Raw genomic sequence first — 23718 nt, 5'->3', positions numbered from 1 at the left:
TGGCCTGCATCATTCCTGAGATACGCAAATCACTTTGGGAACACTGAGACAGGAAATCATCACAAAAATGTGACACTGGAGTGGAAATCTGGAGGTTAAATATCATTGAATGAGGGAAAAGGCTGCGAGAGGCGTCCAAGCTTTGGGTCATCTACAAAGAGGACATAATTTGATGTTTGGCAATACAGCCCTAAAGAAATGGTATGATGCCGGGCGGGGTAGCGCACGCCTTTAATCCTAGCACTCGGAGGCAGAGGCAGGTGGATTGTTGTGAGTTTGAGGCCAGCCTGGCCTACAGAGCAAGTTCCAGGACAGCCAGCGATATTACACAGAGAAATCCTGTCTCAAAAAACCAGAGAGAGCGAGAGAGAAATGGTACGACACTGCCACTGTAAATCTCATCACAAGCCACAGGGAGAGCGCTAGGATGTTTGGTGTTTTCTTTCTTTCCTTCTTTCTTTCTTTCTTTCTTCCTTCCTTCCTTCCTTCCTTCCTTCCTTCCTTTCCTTCTTCCTGCATAAGCCCTTGATGATGCAGTTGACCTCAATCTACTCTCTTTTTTAAGTACCCAGTGTTTTTCCAACGCTGGGACCTCAATACAGGGCGGCATGCAGACTGACCAGCGCTCTCCACTGGACTACCTGCTGCCCACAGGCATCCTTTAGAAGCTTTCAGCCATGACACCACAGCCCAGGAAACACCTATGGCGTAAGAGATAAGATCCTTCGACTCCCTGTCGTCAGCCCTGGTTTCCTTGGATTTCCCAGGGGTGATCCCTTTGCTTTACAAACATTCCAGGCCTACTCATACTCTGTAGACAGATGACAATGAACTCAAGAATAACGTTACTCCAAGCAATGATTAAAACCCACAATTTCCATTCACTGGCATTCAAAGCTGTTGATACTATATTGTGACAATAAAACTGGTTTTGAGTGTGTGTGTGTGTGTGTGTGTGTGTGTGTGTGTGTGTGTGTGTGTGTGTGTGTGCACGGGCGCGCGTGAGATCCTGTAACTGTTAAAGATTTAAGACACTAGCGAGACAGTGAATGGCAAAACTCCACCCTCTTTCACCCACAGAGATGAGGCTTTAAAATCAGAGCATACAACAGCCAGGTCACTTCCCCTGGGCATGGTTCCCCAACTCGTAACCTCTTCCTAATTAGAGAAACCAGTTTCTACAAATCTACAAATCCCCGGAGCCTTTGACTTTCTGGCATGCATCCTGAGAATGTTGTTTCTGTCTTGTTTCAATCAAAGTGTGGACAGAAACAAGGCAGGCACCCAACAGTGGCCAAGAATGGAGGCTAACAATTTACTACCAGCGGCTGCAGTACCACAAAGGAGCACTAAGCAGTGCTCCACCTGGACAGCAGGGAGACACAGTGTTCTCATACACACACCCAGGAGTGGGGCTGTGCAAATCTCACCTGGGCTACACCCACAAGTCCAGAGAAGAGAGGACCCCACGAGCTGTGATTGTGACAGCACGTACAGGACCTGTATAAGCTCCTCCCAGACAAAAGACCCCGATAAAGGGGAAAGGTAGGCTCAAATCCTGGCCCCAGTCACCACCAGCTAAGGTGCTACTGGCATTCTCTAGGCCAAGGGGGGGGGGGGTGTCACTTTCTTTAATGATGTCACTCCTGGCAGGGGTGACCCCACATGCCAGGGCAGGCCTCACTCCCAAGACCAGCCTGGCAACACAAACTAGAGTCGATGAGTGTAAGAAGACTTCCTCCTGAAGAGCGGCATCCCGGCACAGCCCAGGATCCCCTGGAACTTGTCAGAGTCCACGCTGGCGTCAAATTAGAGACACTCTTGCTTCCCAATGCTGGGGTGCTAAGTCTGTGCCACTATGCTCAGGAAGGTTTGCAAAACATGATGCTGGTGTCACTTAAGGAAGTGAAAGGCTTATTCCAGGTGAACTATAAAATATTACTAATAGAAATCAAAGAAAACAAGTGCTGCATGCATGTGACCCCAGCACTTAACGACAGAGGTGAGAAAACCCCAAGTTTAAGGCCAGTTTGCTGTGCAAGTGGAGCGACCTGATTTCAAGGCCCAGCACCCATGTCACCAAGCCAGCCATGACTGTGCCTGAAATCCCACACTGAGCAGGCAGCCAGGAGGAATTCTGGAGTTTGTTAGCTAGCCAGCCTACCTGAACTGTAAAGTTCCATGTTTAGCACAAGACTCTGCCTCAAAAATATAAGGTAGAGATTAATTGAGGAAGACTCCCAACATTGACCTCTGACCCCACAAGTAAGCACACACATGCACTACACACACATACAGGACATGTGCACAAATATACACAACTCCCACATATAAGAAAAGAACAGAGATGCCCTGTAATGTGCCTTCCTGTCTTCCACATCCATGTGAACATTTTGACATAGACCTCTGAACCCCAACACTGTTAAACTATACACAGAATATGTTTATAGAATGTGGTCATCTTTACAAGGAACCAGGAAACAAATCTATTCTGAGTGATGTGTGCCTCACTTCTGCATTTCAAATCTTTTAGAAGCTACGTGCATTCCCTTATCTATTTTAGTAAGTGTATTTTACTTAGAAGAAAAAAAGAAGAAGAATTAAAACCACCAAACAAAAAGGCTAAGGAAGGTCTGCACTAATATACCCTCTTTAATACTTTTTCTTTAAAATGGTGAGAACAGCCTGAGGTGATAGCACACGCCTTTAATCCAGAGAGTTCAAGACCAGCCTGGTCTAGATAGCAAATTGCAGGCCGGCCAGATCTGCATAGTGAGATCCTATCTCAAGTAAAAGGACCAAGAGAAAAAGCCTCCTCTTACCTGAATGTAATAGATGCCCTTGTCCTGAGCATACATCATCAGAAAGCAATAGTCCAGGTTCTGCTTGGTTCTCCATCTGAAACAAACAGTTTCAGAGAAGTGAGGAGTCAGACTCAAAGTTAGTAAACTCAGATGGTCTGTATGAGCCTCGTGTCTACTGTAACAGACGGACTCACACACAGGAGGTGTGGTCAGAGACTGCCTTCCTCTAGTAAAGCCTTTATCACCTTGTACTTGTAGGAAGTCCAAGCCCTCAGCTGCTCCGTGCACAGAAGGCTCCCCACGAAGGAGACTGGGTAACACTGCACAGGCTTCCCCTTCTAAGAGACTAGCGCAGAAGATGCTAAAGCTGTCCAGCCGTGAGCACACGTACTGCGGCACTGAGGATGGAACTCATGGCTGCACGCACGCTTGGCTAATGCTTGGCATAACTTCTGAGCTATGAACCAGCATTTTCCAGACCGCCTTGTCCGTAAGACTTTTCTTTGGCAATATCTAACTGTCTCCTTGAAATAGGGCTTGGCAAAGTATACTTTAGGGAACATGGGGCCAGTGTCTAGAGCTGTGAGCTGAGTACTGCTAGAGACCAATGGCGCACACTCAATACAAACAGAAACTAATGTTATGTGTTAATGCCTTTAAAACACATTTAAAGCTACACTAGTAATCTGTTCAGTGCATTCGTAGCAGCTAACAGAAGCACACTATTTCTGAGTAAGAGACACGGTCCCAGAATCAGCTCAAGAAAGCACCATGACAGCCATCCCAAGCTCAGTTCAAGCCTCTCAAGGTGTGTTCCGAGCCAAACAAGACAGCCCGGACTAGCCCGCCATGACAGCCTGACCTCTTCTGAGTACTTTTTGGGGGTCCGCGGGGCTCACCTGACTCTCTCCTTAGAGTCCCCAAAGGTCTCCTTCAGGTTTGTCAAATCGGGGTAATAGCTCTCCGGAGGGGAGATTACTTCCAGCAGGCCGGAACTGATTTCTCTAGAAAACCTACCAAGAGAAAGGTTTAGCTGTATTATTTTAGCTCTCTGGGATTTCATTTGTCTTAATGCTTGATTTACTGCATTTAACCTGAAAACGCACAGGTAAGCAGGGGAGTGGGGTGGGGGCGGGGTGGGCACAGCGTGCTACGTGAAGGCAGCTCACCACTGAGCAGAAAACACAAACTCCTCTACTAGTACAAAATTTTGAGTTTCCCCTTTTTTCAACCATGCTTTTAAAAGGCAGTAAATATCAGAGTAGAAACAGTGAGACGGTAGCACAGAGAAGCCCAGGCAAAGCGCAGGCACGGCCATCTTAAAAGCAATTTACAATCCTAAGCAAATCAAGGTCCCACAGAAAGTGAGGAATTGAAGGGGGGAAAAAGTGAATCAGTATGCCTACCCAAAATATATTACTTATGAGGAAACAAAATTCTTCTACCTTTCTGGGCTGGTAAGATGGCTGCCCCCCTCCCCAAGCCTGCTGGACTCAGTTCAGTAGCCACACAGTAGAAGGAGGGGCAACTGCAAACGCCCCTCTGACCTCTACACGCACACCGCAACATGTGCGCACACAGACTAACAAATCAATAAATCTGAGGGTTTTTTTTCAAAAAAAAAAAAATTTTTTTTTTTTTGGTTTTTTGAGACAGGGTTTTTTTCTCTGTGTAGCCTTGGCTGTACTGGGCTCACTTGCAGACCAGGCTGGTCTTGAACTCACAGTGATCCACCTGCCTTGAAAACACAACATTCTCCAATATTCATGAAGCTTCAGCTGTGGGCTGCAGGCTCTATGTCATTCCAAACTGAGGTTTTATAGCTGAGGGGAACTTATGCCTCCTGGGATACTCGGAGGGGCCTGGAGACATTTTAGTTCTCACAACTAGTGACAAGTCTACTGATGCCTAATGAAAGGAAGCCAAGGACCCCACCACACATCCTATCACGCACAGAGCCCCTAGGCCCAGAGCCACCTCGCCTGATCAGTGGGCCCGGGCGAGGGAAGCCTTTCTGAGGTCTTGAGTCTGTGGTTTCTTTTGTATTCACATTTGAAGGAGAGATAAACTTGCTTTTTAGGATCCCAAGTGCGGGATTGGAATGGTCTTATGAGAGAACAGGTGAGGTTAACCCACTAAAAGACCGACCACCTTGTGCAGGAGCTTGATTGTTGTCAGCTGAAAAGATCCCGTGAACAGACTCTGGGAGAAGATACATAAATGAGCCCAGAACTGGAGGCGGGGCTTTTTGGAGACTTGGGATAGTTTTGGCTGTTCATCGCTGCACTTCGAGACGCTCCTAGAAAGAACCGCTCAAGGGAGGGCTTCGGGGCTCCGGCTCCTGCTGAGGTTCTGGGTTCTGGTTACCCCAGGTTCCAGCAGAAGAAATTCTGCAGATTGTGCCTGGAGAATCGTTCCTCAGAACTGATATCCTTACGGTCTTATTATTGTGTCCATTAATCCTCATTTCCTATTGTTTTGGTTAGTTGGGTTGTAAGTGACGTATGTTCGGTCACTAAGTTGTTAATAAAATATATTGGTTAAAAAAATTGAGCATGGGGCTGGAGAGATGGCTCAGTGGTTAAGAGCACTGTTTGCTCTTCCAAAGGACCCGAGTTCAATTCCCAGCCACCACATGGCAGCTCACAACTGTCTGTAATACCAGTTCCAATGGCAACACCCTCACACTAAAATAAAATTAAATAAATTATTTTTAAAAAATTGAGCACACACACGTTCTTGTCTCATTCAGCACTCATAATGCCGGCCTTTGTGCAGATGCCTGGAGTACGTGAATGCACTCACTTTCTGGCCTTGGTTTCCCTGCACATCAAGTCAGTCTGGAGAAGGGCCCCGAGGCCCATGGGGGAGGGAACCAGTCGATAGCACCCTGCTTCCTTATTTAAGAAGCCGCACACACTGCTCTCTATAGGCTGCCAGGAATGTGGCACTTGAGGACATGTTTAACACATAATAACTTGACCCTGAAGTAGTCACAGTATTTTTTTAAATCTCCAGCTTCCGTATTTTGATTGACAGGAGAAATTATTTTAAGTGTGGAGCTAGCAAATAACTACTGCTTTTAAGTCTTTTCCTTGGAGCCGGGCGTGGTGGCGCACACCTTTAATCCCAGCACTCGGGAGGCAGAGGCAGGTGGATTGCTGTGAGTTCGAGGCCAGCCTGCTCTTACAAAGTGAGTCCAGGACAGCCAAGGCTACACAGAGAAACCCTGTCTCAAAAGACCAAAAAAAAAAAAAAAAAAAGTCTTTTCCTTTTTAATTTTTAAAATTCTTTTTAACTCTGTGTATTTTGTGGGGAGGGGGTTCTGGGCGGGCAGAGGTAACAGATCTCCCTGCAGTAGTTTGAGGGTGAGAGTGAATCGCACAAAGCAACCGCAATCTCAGCAAGTGCCTGCAACCGCTGGGCCCTCTCTCCAGCTCCCTAAGTCTTTTCTAGGGGTAAAACCAGCTGAGATTTTGCTGAAGAAACCTGTCACATCTAACTTTAACACCAGCGAGTGGATAATCTGAAACTCTTGGTAACGCCTGAGACTCCTTAAGCTTTGCATCTGCCACCTGCCCACAATAAACTGAGGCCCAATCTTGGCAGGACAGAAAAACAAGCTCACATAGGGCTCAACTTTAATGTCTGTCTTGACAACAAACTTGCTAGGTGTGACTAGGGGTGAAGGATCCAAACAGTTCTGTACAACTGTAACTGTCTCTACTCTTTCGAGAGTAAAGATGACAGTTGGTAATACTCTGTACAGATGCTGTTCAAATCTTTTCTACAGTCGAACTAACCGATTTATCCACCAGGCTCCTGGATTTGTATACAGCTACTTCCTGAGAGCATACATGGTGCTGACATTGACACTGAACAGAGAAATGAATTAGAAAGGAATTTTCACAAAAAGTCAAAGTGACAGCAATGAAAACAGCGTCAACTTACTCTTTCTCCAAGTTGGCTACGACGCTGTGAACATAATCAAGATCTGTCTGGGAAAGAGAGAAAAGTATTATAATTTTTATTTCACAAAAGATTTTTATGTGTGAGTGTTAGCCTGCATGTATGTATCTATGTGCACTGGATGTGTGTGCACTACTATAAAAACGGCAAAGCAATCCCTATGTCTCTTGAAACATCCAAGTTCCCCCTCCCTCCCTCCTTTTCTTTCTTCTCTTTCTTCCTTCCTTCCTTTCTTTATTTTTGCTCTGAGTCAGGGTTTCTCTGTGTAGCCTTGGCTGTCCTGGACTCACAAAGATCCATCTGCCTCTGCCTCCCCGGTGCTGGGATTACAGGAGTGCATGCCACCACATCCAAACTCTTAAGTAGCAAGTGTGCACAGGGCATAGGCAGCCTGCGCCAGGCGGTACTTGGAACCTTGAGCCGAAACTGAGGCTCAAGATTCGTCTCTGAAGCTACAGTCTGTGGTGATTCTCTGAGCTCTAATGTTCTCTTCTACTCAAAGAGCAGGGGTGGGGCAGGGGAAGAAACCTTAGAGATACATTAAATACAGCCGTGTGATGCAAAGCGGCAGCATACTGTATTATTATGCTGATACTGAGAACTTGAATCAGGAGGATGAGAACCACAGTTAGAAATACAGGGTATGTTTCCATTATAAGCAATTTAAAATCTAGGCTGGAGATGGTAGAGCCTTTGCCTTACCTGAACCAGGCCCTAGGTTTGATATGCAGTGCCACCAAACACACACACACACACACACACACACACACGCACACACACACACACACACACACACACACACACCAAAACACCTGAAAATCCAATATTCTTGTGTTAGTCAGGGTTACTACTGCTGTAATGAAACACCATGACCAAAAGCAAACTGGGAAGAAAGGGTTATTTAGCTTAGACTTCTAGGTAACAGACCATCCTGAGGGACACCAGGACAGGAACACAGGCAGGGCAGGAACCTGGAGGCAGGAGCTGATGCAGAGGCCATGGATGGTATTGCTTACGACCTAGCTCAGCCTGCTTCCTTATACAATCCAGGACCACCCACCAGGGGTGGCTCCATCCACAATGGGCTGAGACCTCCTGCATCAATCACTAGTTAAGAAAATGCCCTACAGGTTTGCCTGCAGCCTGATCTTATGGAGGCAGCTTCACAGCTGAGTTCTCTCCTCTCCAGTGACTCTGGCTTGTATCAAGTTGACATAAAACTAGCCAGCACAATTCTCTATCCATTTTAAGCCCACTGACAACTTAAATACTGTTGACTGTTAGGACAGATCTGTGTTATGAAGGCTGACACACATCCAATGCTGACAAGTAGAAAGATAAAGCTAAACACTAGAAGTAACGAGAAAACCTCGTATTAAAAACTAATGCACATTTTTGCCTAATTTAACTTTTAATTTCTGTTAACTGAAATCCCAACTTTTATTAAGCTTACTGATTTAAGAATAAAATATCATGCTCAATGTCATTAGTCATCCGGGAAATGCTAATCAAAACGACTCTGAGATTCCACCTTAGAATGGCTAAGAACAAAAACTCAAGTGACAGCACATGCTGATAAGGATGTGGAGAAAGGGGAACACTCCTCATTGCTGATGGGAGTGCAAACTGTACAACCACTTTAGAAATCAATCTGGTGCTTTCTCAGATAATTGAAATAGTGCTACTTCAAGACCCAGCTATACCACTCCTGAGCATATACCTAAAAGATGCTCCATTCAACAAAGATGCTTGCTCAACTATGTTCATAGCAGCTTAATTCATAATAGGCAGAATCTGGAAACAACTGGATGTCCTTTAACTGAAGAATGGATAAAGAAACTGTGGTACACTTACACAATGGAATATCTCTCAGCTATTAAAAACAAGGAAATCAAGCCAGGCATGGTGGCACATGGAGGCTGAGGCAGGTGGATTGCTGTGAGTTCGAGGCCAGCCTGCTCTTACAAAGTGAGTCCAGGACAGCCAAGGAAACCTTGACATTTGCAGGCAAATGGATAGAACTAGAAAAGATCATCCTGCGTGAGGTAACCAGACCCAGAAAGACACACATGATATATATTTACTTATAAACAGATATTAGCCACATAATACAGGATAACCACACTATAATACACAGCCCTAAAGAAACTAAATAACAAGGAGGACCCTAGAGAAAATGCTTAATTCTCATGCAGAAGGGCAGAAGAGGGAACAGGACAGGAGCCTAGCATAGATGTCCTCTGAAAGACTCCACCCAGAGGGGGATCAAAGCAGATGCTGAGACTCACAGCCACAACCAAACTTCGGGGTGGAGCACAGAGAGTCTTATGGAAGAGTTGGGGGATAGAAGGACCTGCAGGGGACAGGAGCTCCACAAGGAGACCAATGGAGTCAGCAAGCTTGGGCAGGGGGCGGGGGTACCACAGAGACTGATGCACAACCAAGGACCATGCACGGTGACGACCTAGACCCTCTGCTCAGGTGTAGTAGATGGCAGCACAGTCTCCTTGCGGATTCCATAATTTGGGTAATAGGGGCTACTTCTGATATGGACTTTGGTGCCCTCTTGATCAAGTCCCACTGGTGGGGCAGCCTTGCCAGGCCACAGAGGAAGAGGATGCAGGCAGTACAGAGGAGATTGGTAGGCTGGGGTCAGATGATAGGGGAGGAGGGCTCCCACTTTGAAGACTAGGGGATGGGGGAGGAGGATGAGGGGGTGATGAAGGAGGGAGGGGGTGATGAGGGAGGAAGGGTGGGACCCAGTGACGATGAGGGAGGGGACTATAATCAGGATGTAAAGTGAATATATTAACAACAACAACAAAAAAAGAATGAAGTGTCTACCCAATACCACATCTTTCAGACCCTTAAGAAACAACTGGAGCGACAACACAGGACCACAGACCAAGCCCGTCTCTTTTCCCCTTACATGAGCTCAAATGTCAGCAATTAATCACCCACACGCTTGACCAGAGAGTATCTGAGACTGTAACAAAGCAGGGTTTGCGTAGACTATCAAATGCTCAGAAGCATCCTGAAGCTCAATGCGATGAACGCTTGGAGAGGAGCCAGGGTGATATGCAAAGGCACACTGAGAGGCAGAGCCCGCCCTCCTCTCCTGCGGGCTGCTCTGAGGCAGAGAAACAGGGAGTTACGTGTGAGCACAGGCTTGTTATGTGAGCTGTAAGCCATGTTTGAGCAATACAAAATGCAGCGATACAGAACAGTCCCCGCCATCCTTATCTCACCTACTGATGTATCTACAGACGACTTGTTTAGACAACGGTGATTGGTGGCCCTTTAAGCAAGAGAATTGAGCCTTTTTGGTGCCTACTGGAGATTGGGGGGGTTGGACTCCTCTGAAGAAAGCTCAAGCTATGATCAGTCTAGGAGCACTGGGCCACACTGGCCAGGTGTCTCTAATGGGACTTCTCCTGGACCCTCCCTTCATGGCTGGGGGCGTGGCTGGGCACTCAGGGCTGCTCATTTAAGAATGGCATTCTGCCTGAGATATTTTAAGAGCAATATGAAAACTGTAATAAAAGAGGAGTCACTCAAATCTATGAACTGAAAACTGGGATTTGTATATGCCAGGAATGGGATGCTGGGACAGCGGAGAATTAAGTATGCATAAAAAGCAAAGAAGGGCTGGAGATGGCTCCCTCAGTAAGCACAAGGACTCAAATGGGGCAGAGGAGCAGGTACAGCAGTGCTCACCCCAAATTCCAAAATTGGAGATGCAGAGGCAGGAGAACCCCTGGGTCTCAGCAGACAACCAGGCTGGTGGGCCCCAGGATCCCTGACAGAACCAGCCTGGCTTTAAAAACTAAGGTGGAGTGTAACAAAGAAAGACATCTGACTTTGACCTCTGTCTTATATATGCACTTTAAACCCAGACTTGGGAGGCAGAGACAGGTGGATCTCTGTGAGCTGGAGGACATCTTAGTCTACAGAGGCCCAGGCCAGATGAAGCTATTTAGTGAAACTGTGTTGAAAAAGGAAGGAAGGAAGGAAGGAAGGAAGGAAGGAAGGAAGGAAAGAGTTCAAGCAAATGAAAAACAAAAACAAGTCAACAAGAGATGTTCTTTTATGTGTTGAAACAGAGATGGCCCGTGAAGACACATTACATAAAAGGCACAAGGCAGAGGACCATGGACTGCACAGCTGCATTTGTAAGAATATCCCAAAGAGAAAACTACAGGAGCACAAAGTAGATCAACAACAGCCGGCTCCGGCTATGAGGAAGAGGCGAATGGGTTTTCTGTTTAGCGTTGTGAAACTGTTGTAAAACACCCTGGCACGGCAGCAGCCAGCTTGACTGAAATGGATGAGCTGAATATAACGTGAACATACACAAAGAAGCAAAGCACGGAGCAGAAGCAAACCCAGCGCCTCACACTGCACATACAACAGCAAGGAAGGTCATGGCTGCTCAGCTTTACTCAGGGGTCGATACACAGAAGAGGGGCATAGGCAGGGTGGGCCTCAGAGGTGGCGACATCAGCAGGAACCCGAAGTCTCAAGCTTCTTTCTCCACCAGGAAAATTTCAACTGGCAATCTCAGAAACCCCAATATTTGGAGAATTACTGGTGTTACCCTTCCTTTAGCCCAAGGCCATATTGAGAAGATGTCCCTGGGTTCATAGTTCTGTAGAGAAAGAATCCAGGTGCCCTTAGCATCTTGACATGTGTTCCAGGAGGTCACAGTAACAAGCGCTTGGTCATGGTGGTACCTCTGTGTAACCACCACCTGTGCACCTGATGTGGCAGCTGACATGGCAGCCCACTCACGAAGCTGAACTGGTGGTCACTTTCAGAAGCACTGCGGAAATCCAGCCTCACAGCCCATCCCCGTGGCCCAAGCGCCAACAGAGAGACCCTTGCTTCCGCATGTCACCGGCACACAGGGGAAGTGCTTGCCCTAAGAGTCAAAGCAGTGGCTCCCCTCAGCCAAAAAGCCTTCCAAAGTCCCTGGCTAGAGACAAGATTCCCAGCCCCATGCTCTACACAGCAGCTCTGGGCTATGGGTGTCTGAACTCAGACAGTATACACCAAGCCACACCACAGCCACACCCACGGAGAAGCCATCTTCAAGTGTGCACTTTTCAGGAGCATAGCCTCTCAGCCTGCTCACTCGGAAGCAGCTTTGCCTAACCTGGGATCTCTCCAGCTGCAGATTATAATTACAGTGATTATGAGTGCTTGGGCCAGAAGTTGCTGCAGGACCAACTTGCAAGACTCGCAAGCAGAGACTCAGGCAATTTTGTCGACATTGTCGCCAGATGGCCCCTCCAGAATAACATGCTAGCCCAACAGTTTTTATTCCTGCAAAGCAACACCTATAAAGGCCAGAAGAGGGAGCTGTTTCCCAAACCACAAAAACTCCAAGGACAGAAGGGATCAAGTGCATTTCCATACCCCAACCCCAACCCCTGGCAAAGCCTACTTCAGCTCCAATAGTGGACTCTAAAGAAACAGATCTATCAAACACGACTGTCAAAGAATTCAGAAGAGTCTTCACAAGAATATGCAGAAATAAATTTGCCTGTGCCTGGTCATTCAAGTCTATGATTTTTAGTTACTCAGGAGGCTGAAGGTTCAAGGCCTGCCTAAGCAGCTTAGTAAGACCCTGTCTTAGGAAACTAACAGTCTCGGCGTCTATGCCAACATCCACATAGTGGCAGAAGAGGTCACCAGTGACTCCCAACCCCAACTATCAAAACTCAAAACAAAGGAAAAAATCCCGAGAGCAGAAAGAGATAAGAAATCTATCACACACAAAGAAAGAAAGAAAGAAAGAAAGAAAAAGAAAGAAAGAAAGAGAAAGAAAGACAGAAGAAAGGAAGGAAGGGAGGAAAGAAAGAGAAAGAAAGAAAAGAAGAGAAAGGAACTGTGCACGTTTTTCTGCTGGGTGCCGGCTTCTTGCTGTTGGAATTTGAAAGTTCATGAAACCCGGGAAAGTGGTGCTGGTCCTGGCTGGACGCCACTCTGGATGCAAAGCCGTCATCGTGAAGAACATTGATGATGGAACCTCAGACCGCCCTGACAGCCACAGTCTGGTGGCTAGAATTGACCATTATCCCTGAAAAGTGACAGATGCCATGGGCAAGAAGAAAATCGCCAAGAGGTCAAAGATCAAGTCCTTTGTGAAAGTTTGTAACTACAATCACCTCGTGCCCACAAGACACTCTGTGGATATCACCTTGGACTGTTGCCCACAAGGATGTCTTAGAGACTCAGCCCTGAGATGAAAGGCCAGGGTCAAGTTTGAGGAATGATACAAGACAGGGAAGAACAAACAAATGGTTTCCCAGAAGCTTCGCTTTTAGGTATATTTTTGTTTCCATCATTAAAAAGAAAAAAAAGAAAAAGCAACCTAGCACATATAAAGGATGTCAATATAGCTATTAGTAGGATCCTTACTTAGCAGGGGCTCCCCAAGACAGGAAGCTTAAATAATCATTCAAGGAACCGAAGTGGGAAACTGACAAGAACACCCTGCAACGCTGCCTTTCAGAAATGGAGAAACAGGACTAGTAAGGTGGCTTGGTGGCAGGGCAACTTGCTGCCAAGTTTGAGTTTAATTCCCAGGGAAAGAGAGAACCCATCCCCGGAAGTGGTTCTCTGATCTCCGTGTGTGCCATAGCACTAGCATGCCCACCCATGCCCTGTACACAGCACAAATGCCTAAACTTTATATAAAGAAATGCGGGGGGGTGGGGGTGGGGTGTTACCTAAGTCATCACTTTACAGCACTTGCTAGATAAAGTTGAAATAAAAGGCCTGCAGTAATTAGGGGCTGGCTCGATGGTTTAGGAGTGCTCACTGCTCTTCCAAGGGACCCAGGTTTGATTTGCAGCATCCACATGGTGGGTCACAAGTGCCTGTAACCCTAGTCCTGGGGCATCTGACACCCTCTTCTGGTCTCCTTGGGCACTAGGCATGCAAACAGTGCACAGACATACTAGCAGGCCAATGCCTGCTGTATTTTTCAGACCATAAGACACATCTGATCATAAGACGCACCCCCATTTCCCCTCCACTTTTGGTGAGAAAAGTGTGTCTTGTGGCCCAAAAACTATAGTATACACATTTTTTAAGGCGCAGACAATATCAAAGAAGAAACTTGGTGGAAAATGGCCACATTCAGCTTTCTCCACCACTGACTGTGCTGGCATTTATAAAGCAACTCAGCCCTCAGTATGAAGTCTATTAACTGCAGTGAACACCGACTGTCCAGAGATAAACATTAGAAGACGATGAGACGTCTCCAGTCAGAAACAAGTGTGGGAGGAGGGAATGGAGGGGCGGAGCGGTTTGCACACAGATGACATTAGCTTCTCGGGCTGCTGTGTGTGAGCCGTGCAGTAACTGCAAAGCAGAACTCCTTGGTAGAGGCAGGAAACAAAACCAGAAAGTATTCAAAGCACTCAACTGCATGAAACCACAAAGGAACACAGTAAGAAAGAACACAGCCCCAGCTGACCCAGAAAGCCATGAGAAAGATGGCAGAGGAACTCCCTATCTGTCAGAGAGTGCTGTGAATGCAAAGGTCCCAGTTCCCCATGAAAAGAACTGACTGGGTAGATGACAATTATCATTCTCTCTCTCTCCCTCTCTCTCCCTCTCTCTCCCTCCCCCCACCTCTCTCCTTCTCCCTCTCTTGCTGCCCCCCCACCCCCCCACAGGCCCAAGAACCAAGAATTTATCTTCAATTACATACACGGTGAAGAGATTACAAAGATGCTCCAGGCAAATGGAGAGCAGAAGGGACCAGGGACTACCTCTACTTTAGTAAACAAAATAGGCTGTAATGATCAATTGACAGTCAATTAAGGCTTGAGGCCAGCCTGGTCTACATACTACAGGTTAGCCAGGGCTAAGTCTCAAAATAATGCCATTATATAATGAGAAAAAGTATTCATGTACTATTTTAAATATACATGAACTTCACATCTGATGGCATACTGCATACAACATGGAAGGAGCTGAAGAGGCCAAGCGGTCACCAAAGTCGGCCACTGTGGCCAGTAAGCTCAGCTGCTGGCTCCTCGGCTTCCGGCCGTAGGGTGTGTCCTCCTTGCCTGTGTGTCCCGACACAGCAAAGGCTCCTTTTTTCAGAACCCTTATCTGAGATTTGCCCAGCAGCTCGGTTTGGTATTCTCCCTTCTGCACTATGACGTAGGATGTGTCACCAGGCAGAAGGGGGAGGCTCTCGGCATTTGTCTGTCTGTCTCCTGGACAGCCTTATCTTGTGTAGTCTGAATATGTCACCACGTAGATGGGGGAGGGGGCGCGTTTCTGTCTGGACAGCCTGCCCCTGGGTAGCCTACTGTCTAGTGTCTTGGAACAGTCAATTCGGACATTTCCCCGTCTTTCCAGCTGCACCACCACCAGAAACACTATTTCTACATACTAAAGAACCAGCGAGAATTCCAGAAAGATAACGCGCACCTGTTACAAATCAGAAATCAGCAGGACCAAGAGCACAGGCAGTGCGTTCAAAACTGGGACTGAGAGCTTGTGAGGGGAAACAAAAAACCTATTTGCTCAGATCTCAGGCAAGAATATTATTGCCCACAAAAATGCTTGGTTTTCCCCTTTTACTTTAAACAAAGGCAAACACACGCCACAGTATTTTCGTGAGCTTTCCTAGTTTCTAAAATGGTCAAGTGCGATGACAGAATGAGTCAGAAAGAGGAAGCTAAAAGGCTAAAGGAAAAAAAGACCACGTCCTCATCTGAGTTACAGCTGTCCTGGCCTTCCCGCCACTGGCAGGAGACATTCCACGCACGCGCCAGGACTCGCTCTGCTCAAGCCTGCTCACCAGCTGACCGCTCTGGGGACCTCTTGGGATAGTCCAGTCCGAGACGCACCTGGACCGTGACAATAGTCCTTGTTCTTAACAAAGCTGCCAGTGGGAGCCCGTCTCACCAAAGGCCTGTAGCCACGGGGCAATCATTAGAACGTGTCAGAGAAATCTGAGCTGAGGCACTCTCAGCGTGGGCGAGTGGGACTCATAAAGACCATCCATTTCCTAAGGAGCCGCCACAGAGGAGAGACTGCGGGTTCAGGAGTGTCAGATGCAACCCAGGATGCCACAACAGATGCAGAAACAGTCACCATAGCACTAACGACGTGAATCCAAATGAAGTCTACGGTTAAAGCCAAGAGACTCAGAATGGTTGTACCTCCCCCTTCAGTCCCAGCAGGGAGGCAGAGCCATGTCGATCTCTGTGAGTTCAAGGCCAGTAGGTCTACATAGTGAGACTTCATTGCAACAAAACAAAACAAAACAAAAAAGGAGCACTGAGCACACAGGTCAGCTCAGCGGCTAAAAGCATCTAGTAAGGTACAAAGTATTTGGCAGTGCTCTGACTTCTGTGTGACACAGAACACACACACACACACACCACCACCACCACATAACCACATGCACATGCAAAACAAACATGTACACATAACACACACACAACTGCTCAAATGTGCACGCACATGACCATAAGAGACGGGGGCAGAGTGGGGGGGAAGGGGAAAGAGAGGGATGAACTGTGACAAACTCTAGGGGACATGAATTAAATATATTTTCTCGATAGTCATTTATATGACTTGTTTTTGTGTGTACGTACAATGGTTTATTGTAAAAAAAAAAAAGCAATTTGTACACTTCAACATTGAAAATGAGCATCTTTTTCCTTCTAGTGAAAACAAAAGAAAAATTAAAATGAAAAATAAAGTTACAACAGAGAATGTCAACTCCAAATCAAACCCTACAGATTCTGCTGATCCCCCCACTGAGCGGCGGGGCTCAGGCCATCATTAGGAGGGAATTTTATTTTAAAAGTGTCACCTTAAACTGCAAGGATGTCCGTTAAACATCACAATCAAACATGCCAAAGGAGAAGCCATGATGTCAAAATGCTCACTTAATGCTCCCGCAAGACTCATCAAATCCACCCTTTGCTGACTTTCTATAATGCCCCCCTTTTCTTCTTTTTATTAAACAAAAGAAAGTAGACAGATATAGGTCTACTACACATAAATGCTAACTGTCTGTATTCACATAGAAACACAGTGTAATCTCTGCACCAGAGAAAGAGAGAGAGAAAAAAAAAGCAAGCTAGAGTTCTATGCACTGCTACACAGAGGCCTAGCGCCCTCCAGCCTCTAGCAGAGCCAAGGGAGCTGGAGGGCTTCGCTTTTTTCCCACAGAGCACAGCGTTGGTATTGAATCCACAGTGTTTGAGACAAGAAGGGATAAAAATGAACTTAAAACAAAAAAGTGGAGAATCTTTCCTGTTGTATTTTGCTCAAAGTATTTTCCCTCCAAATAAGTTGAGAACTGTGGTGTTAAGAGAGACCGCAAACATGGTGACTGTGCACCAGGGGAGGGGGGGAGGGAATGGCTGCAACTTGCTCCTGGGGACTGGAGGAAATTAGAAAAGAAAAAAGAAGGTTGGAATGAGGTGGCACACGCCTTTAACCCCAGCACGCGGGAGGAAGAGGCAGACGGATATCTGAGAGTTTGGGATCAGCCTGGTCTACAGGGTGAGGGTAGGAGAGTCAAGGCTGCTTTGAAGAGAAATCCTGTCTCGAAAAACAAAACAAAAGGTTGGAATCCATCCGGCTTCATCCTCCTCTCCTCCCTCTGCTTCATCACCATCTTTACCTTCCTCACCTTTATCCACTTACATGATTTATAACTGACATGTATGTAAGTACCTTAAGGGTTTAGCTGCTGGAAAGCAACAGGCTAAGTAAGATACTACTGATGCCCTGGTGTGGTCATGCACAATTTAAGACGCAGACTAGAACCACAGCCAACTAGGTCAGATGGAGAGCACTCATGGACGCTGTGGACGCTCCAGCCACTGGCCTCCAGCCCCATCTGCCCCACTGTGGCTCTGCCTGGCCCCTTTAAGTGCTTCTCTCCCAGCCGCCTGCTCACAGGTACGCTTGGCACCAGGGGCAACAGAACCGATCAACAAACATCTCTGCGACTGCACTGGAACTCCGCCTAATCACAGAGCAGATGCTAAGGCTGAACCCCAGAGCAGGCGCAGGCACACCCAGAAACTGGATGGCCCCCTCAAGTGGTGACAGAGATAACAGCTTCTCCTGAATGCCTTGCAGAATCAGAACTGAGACACAGTTCTCAGACCACTGGCCTGTCCCAGATTTCTGTCTGTCAGTCAAGCAAACTTGAGAGCCTCTTCTGTTTCTACCAAATCTCCAAGTTCTGTCAGCGCTGCCCCCTCCACCCCCAACACAGACTTGGGGTTCTGAAGCCCTTTAATTGTTCTGCCCACATGGCCACATTAACTGAAGCAAAGTCCTTTCTCTGTTCTCATCAATGATAATCTAGACGTGTGGCTGAGGTTAGACCACCAATGATCATCTGGATATATGGCTGAGGTAATGAAATACAACAGGAAAACACACACACACACACACACACACACACACACACACACACACACACACACCAGTCACTGTGTTTTCACAGTCCTAATGCAAAAGTTAAAAGCATGATAGTTTTCAGAGGGATCTTTGCAATAGAGGTATGCAAGGGTTTATTAGCTCATAGGATACAGCTGCTGTAAAAGAAAACTGCCCATCAGGACAGTATGAAGAAAACGGGTAGGCAATCAAAGTGGGGGAAAAAAATCAAGTATAAATTTGACAAGAATGGTATCCACTTAATATAAAGAACTCGTAACTGAATTTTTTTTAAAAGAGAAAGGTCCAGCAGACCCATCACAAAACAATATTCATTTTTAGAATGGATCAATGATAAAGGATGGGCAGGTGAAGTGAAAGATGACAAACAAAAATATAAAGACCTCAAAAGAAGAATCGAGGTGGTAAATATACAGGTATTTTGTGTAAAGATTTTTCAACTTTGTTTTATGGCTTAAATTTTTCATAAGGAAATAAACCATGCTTTTTCAAGAAATTAAAGATTTAGGCCCAATAAATATAATGTGCCAGGGAAATATGACCCATAATGCCTGACACTGAATCATTACAGCAGAATTGCCACTCTTTAAGGACATAAAAAGACCCAGATGAGCAATTCATGTAAAACATGGGTTTCTAATACCTGAGAATAAAAAATTTTCAAGGCTGTCTGGGTGACGTCAGCTCTAGTACCCAAGCATACATGAAGAGAGGAGGGAGGGATAATTGAGAGTTTCTATACCCAGCTAAACTACAATGGCAGAAATGATCATTGTCCTAGTTAGCGTCGCTGTTGCTGTGATAAAACACTAAGCAAAAGCAACCTGGGAGAGGAAAGGGTTTGTCTGGCTTACAGGTTACCGTCCATCATCAGGAGAAGTCAGAGCAAAACCTCAGGCAGGAACCTAGAGGCAGGAACTGAAAAGCAGGGGTCTTAGAGGAACACTCCTTATTGGCTCAGGTACTGTCCTTACTCAGCCCAGGCCAACCTGCCTAGGGCACCACCCAAAATGGGCTGGCCCTCCCACAATAATAATCAAGAAAATGACATCTCCCCGCCCCCCCTGCCCACTACCAACATGTCAAAGGGATAGAAGCAAATTCCTTAATTGAGGTGCCTACTTTCCAAGTATATCTAAGTTTGTGTCAAGTTGACAAAAACCAAAACTACGACAACCATAAGGGACCTCAGAGACAATTGCTCACGTGAATCTTTGCTGAGATGAGTTCTTCTCAATCAGGAGAAGACAGGAGGGGCTACATCCAAAGGACAGCAGTGCTTGCTGAACACTGACACCTGAGCTCGAAGACAGAACAGACTGGAACGAGGACAGAGCAGACTACACCTCGACAGTGCAGCAAGGCCAGCAAAATCTAACAGAGCGGGTGGCACCACCACAGCCACCTCACCCTTGACCTCAGCCAAGGGCAGCACTGAGAGCAGATATATCCAGCATAAGCGAGATAACTTACCTGACACACAAGGCAGCCGTAGGGGGCGGGGCAAAGAGGGGAAATGGGGCGCACCAGTCTTAGTAAGACCATCTAAGAAAACAAAGGTGCCCACAAAGGGCTCTATACAAAGTTGCAAAGCTATGCATATATAAAACTTTTCTCCAGTAGCAGAAAAATAAAACATAAAAAATAAAGCAAAACAGATTACACAATGGGGGGGAAATCCTTTAAAAGCTGTAGAGGGAAAGCATCAGGCCTAAGCTACTAAACCCTCCCTCCCCCCATGTCCCTCCCCCCATACCCCACCCCGCTCACCCCCACCCCTCCCACCCCCTCTCTCCAGGACAGCCAGCCAGCACTGTAAAGAGAAGATGGGAGGCAACGGGAGTGGGCAGGGCAGGTGCTGTGATGCACACCTGCAGCCCCAGCTAAAGGACCACAGCTCAGGGCCTCCCAGGACCCTGTTTCAAAACTAAAGAATCTTCTTTAAAAGGCTGGTTATATGGCTCAGCCTAGGGAGTCTAGGGCCCCTTAGTCCAATCCCCTGGGGAGGGGGGAAGGCGGGAGAGGAAGGAAGGAGGAGAGACAAACCAACCAACACCTACTAGTCATATCAATACACGGAAGTCACCTAAACTCATCTGTTGAGAAAAAAAAAAAACAAACCTTTTCAACTCTAAGCTTTGGACTAAATGCATCGTGACATGGTTCAGGAAGGAAGGGAAACAAAAGTGTGAAGGAATGCTAGACAAGTCAGAGAAAGTACAAGTCACAATACTCTCACCCAGTGAGGCTGCCCCGACCACTAGCACAAGTGAATTCAGAAGCCAGGGCTGGTAGCACGCACCTTTAATCTCAGTGCTGGGGAGGCAGAGGCGGCGGCGGCTGGATCTCCGTGTGTTTGAGCCGGCCTGGTTTATACAGTGAGATCCAGGCCAGCCAGGGCTACGTAGTGAGATACTATCTCAAGGCCTTAACTAACAAATTAGTTAACTAATTAATTAACTAGAATATTAGCTGGATAGCTGCCGAAGAGCTGAAAGAACCTATGCTCATAACAACAATATTATCATTTATAAATAAAAAACTGCTAGAGAAGAATGGAAACGTTGGTGAAGACACTTCATTCCCCTCTCAGTCCAAAAGAAATCTAGCGGAAGGAACAGCAGCATCCTGCGGCGGCACAGCGGCGCTTTGACCTCATCAACAGTAACACCTAGCACCACCTGGGAAGGAAGGGGGTGTGCCTGGAGGGGATTATGTGGGTTCGGGTAGCAGAGGTGGGAAACCCTGTCCTCCGGCTCAGGCGCTGGCCTGGGAAGGGAGCTCAGTGTGCAGCGTGCAGCAGCAGCACTCGCCCCCTTCTGCTTCCTGCCTGTGGGTGTACAGGGACCAGCTGGTCGCTCCTGCCGCTTTGGTTTCCCCGCCCTCAACTGTGAGTTAGAACCAAACCCTTCTCCGTTAAGCTGCTCTTGCCTGAATGTTATGTCACGGCAATAGGAGCAGATATTTGAAACTGAACTCCAACAGGGCACATAGAATTAATGTCTACCAAAACAGAAACAAAAAACCTCTGACCTGAAAATAGAAAATATATCGTCTCTGGAATCCACACAGAAAACCCCCCAAAGCTAAGTGTTAAGTCACAAAGAAAACATCAATTAAAGTAGGACTTGTATGGGCATTACCCAATTAAGATATAGCTAGGCATCTGTAACTAACCAGAGGCTGAGTAGAAGAGACGAAGTGGAAATGGCACTTCTTTGGGCTGTATGTTTTTAGATAGATTATTTTTTAGAGCAGGGTCATGCTTCCCTTGTCCCATTACTCAAAGTAATTCAAAATAGTGACCCAGCACCTAGTGCTAGATCCACTGCTGGGAAGGAAGAATATACACAAGCACACCTAAGTAGACAAGGAGTTAAGCCCCGCCCAGAACAGTGCCTGGCCACGGAGAGGCTGAAGAAAGAAAACAAGACAATCAGCTTAGCAATTCAAAGCCTGCTTTGTGTTTATCTAACTTTGAAAAATAAGTAGATTCTTTGTGAATGCTGACAGCCAGGTTCTTCGCTTTGGGGAACCGGTTTAATAACTGAGGAGTGAGGGAAGGCTACAGAGGGCCCTGTGAGGCCGGAGTCACACAGCCCATTAAAAACTTATGGAGACATATAACCTCATACACACATAGAGGGCCATAAAACTACACAGAAACGAGGGGATCTCCACTAGAAGGGTCAGAAAAAAAATGGTCCCTCAGCTAATGAACACATATAGAATCAGGATCTTGATTTTGTGTGTGTGTGTGTGTGTGTGTGTGTGTGTGTGTGTGTGTGTGTGTGTGTGTGTGTGTTCCTGTATATCTGGGTACTTATATGTGCATGTGAGAACATAGGACAACTTTGCACCACCCTCAGAATTGCTATCCACTCACCTCCTTTGAGATAGCATCTCTCATTGGCCTTAGGCTCACAAATTAGGCTAGACTGGCTGGCAGGCAAATCCCAGGGATCCTCCTGCCTCTGCCTTGCCAGTGCTGTGAGTCCAACTGTGTGCCACCACACTGGCATTTTTCTGTGGGTTCTGGACCTGAACTCAGGTCCTCATGTTCGTAAGGAATACAGTTTACTTACTGAGCCATGCCTCCAGCCCCAGGTCTTGATTTCTGAGACCCATCAAAAAGAAGCAGGTTCCTTCAAGAACTGCCCAAGTTCAAGGCCAGGAAAACTGAAGGTCAGCTTAAAACTCTTCTGATACCACAAGTGACTAGAAGCAGCCAGGCCACAGCCAAGTGGAAGAGCACAATGCCCTGGACACACACGCACATGCACATACACACGCAGACACACAGAGGCACACGCACACACACTGAGGCATGCACACACAGATACACACACACACAGAGGCACGCACACACAGAGGTATGCACACACAGACACACAGAGGCAACACACACACAGAGGCAGACAGACAGACAGACAGACACACACACACACAGAAACCAGAATCAGTCATAATCTACAACTAAGTATAAGGAACTCCAACTAACAAGCTGAGAGACAATGGAATGAACCACACACAGCAGGCATTTCTGCAGGGACTCATGGGCTGTTGAGTTGCTGCCCACATTCTCAGGGGAAACAGGTACTTTCCCTGATCTTCAAGGCTTGCCCACCACAAGGCAACTACTGAACCCATAGAGAAAAACAGCACCTTTACAGTAGAAAGGCCCAGTGTACGCCAATTACAAATGCCACCATTATCTGACCGGCTCACTTATAAACTGACCTGATTTGTCAGTTCTTGCCCACAGGCTGACCACTGGCACTGTTAAAGCAATTTATGTCAGAGTTTGAAGAAGACACAAAGGGTTCCCAAACCCTCATGTAAAAAAATAAAACGTACAACTGTAAAAAGACTAAGTCCAAAGCAAACTGTCTCCTGGGGTCTTCTATGAACACCGTGAGGCAGGGAGCTCTTGCCACTCAGCACTTTACATTGACTGTGGTGTGTGCTCTCCCCAACTACACACACACACACACACACACACACCATGCTAAGTTGGTCCTGTCACTGTAAAACATTTCAAATTCTATATTTGGGACCTTAAAGATTAAGCAAAGGCTTTGGATATTTCCAGGCAAACTGCATAAACGCAGAAGGAGAGGGTGACATGTGACCTAGGGCTGCCGCTCCGAAGCCTTGGCAATCATTAGTTAGCACCAACATCACCACAGTCTGCCTGACACAGCCTCAAAAATCCATGTAACACCTCTAGTCCTCTCAACCAAGTGCCTGACCACCAGCAGGGCCCTGAGACTGCCACCAACCACCTGTTCTGTAGGTGGCAATCTATCAAATTCAAGTATTTTGGGTTTTGTTTGAAATGAGATAGAGTCCCATGAGACAGGATCTTAGCTGCAACCAGCAGAAGCAGACCCTGGAAGAACAGCTGGAAAAAAAATGACTTACTGAAAGATGGCCGGGGTGAATGCGTGCAGCTGTGGGTGGAAAGGTGGACACTACAGCTGGG

General features: G+C 46.8%; 1 protein-coding gene across 4 annotated transcripts in view; it reads right to left on the bottom strand.

The window, feature by feature from the left end:
- MGAT4A (alpha-1,3-mannosyl-glycoprotein 4-beta-N-acetylglucosaminyltransferase A) overlaps nucleotides 1-23718 on the bottom strand; it is a 101183-nt gene that overhangs the window by 18410 nt on the left and 59055 nt on the right. For all 4 annotated transcript variants that reach the window (XM_084754618.1, XM_084754619.1, XM_084754621.1 and 1 more), the window contains exons 6-8: nucleotides 6756-6802; nucleotides 3704-3817; nucleotides 2823-2898 (exon numbers count right to left, since the gene is read on the bottom strand). In XM_084754618.1, coding sequence (XP_084610744.1) covers nucleotides 2823-2898; nucleotides 3704-3817; nucleotides 6756-6802 — 237 coding nt within the window. The remainder of the gene's footprint in view (nucleotides 1-2822; nucleotides 2899-3703; nucleotides 3818-6755; nucleotides 6803-23718) is intronic.

Source organism: Acomys minous (assembly GCF_964271855.1).
Source record: "Acomys minous genome assembly, chromosome: 13".
NCBI lineage: Eukaryota > Metazoa > Chordata > Mammalia > Rodentia > Muridae > Acomys > Acomys minous.
This window is presented reverse-complemented; position numbering and strand designations above follow the sequence as displayed.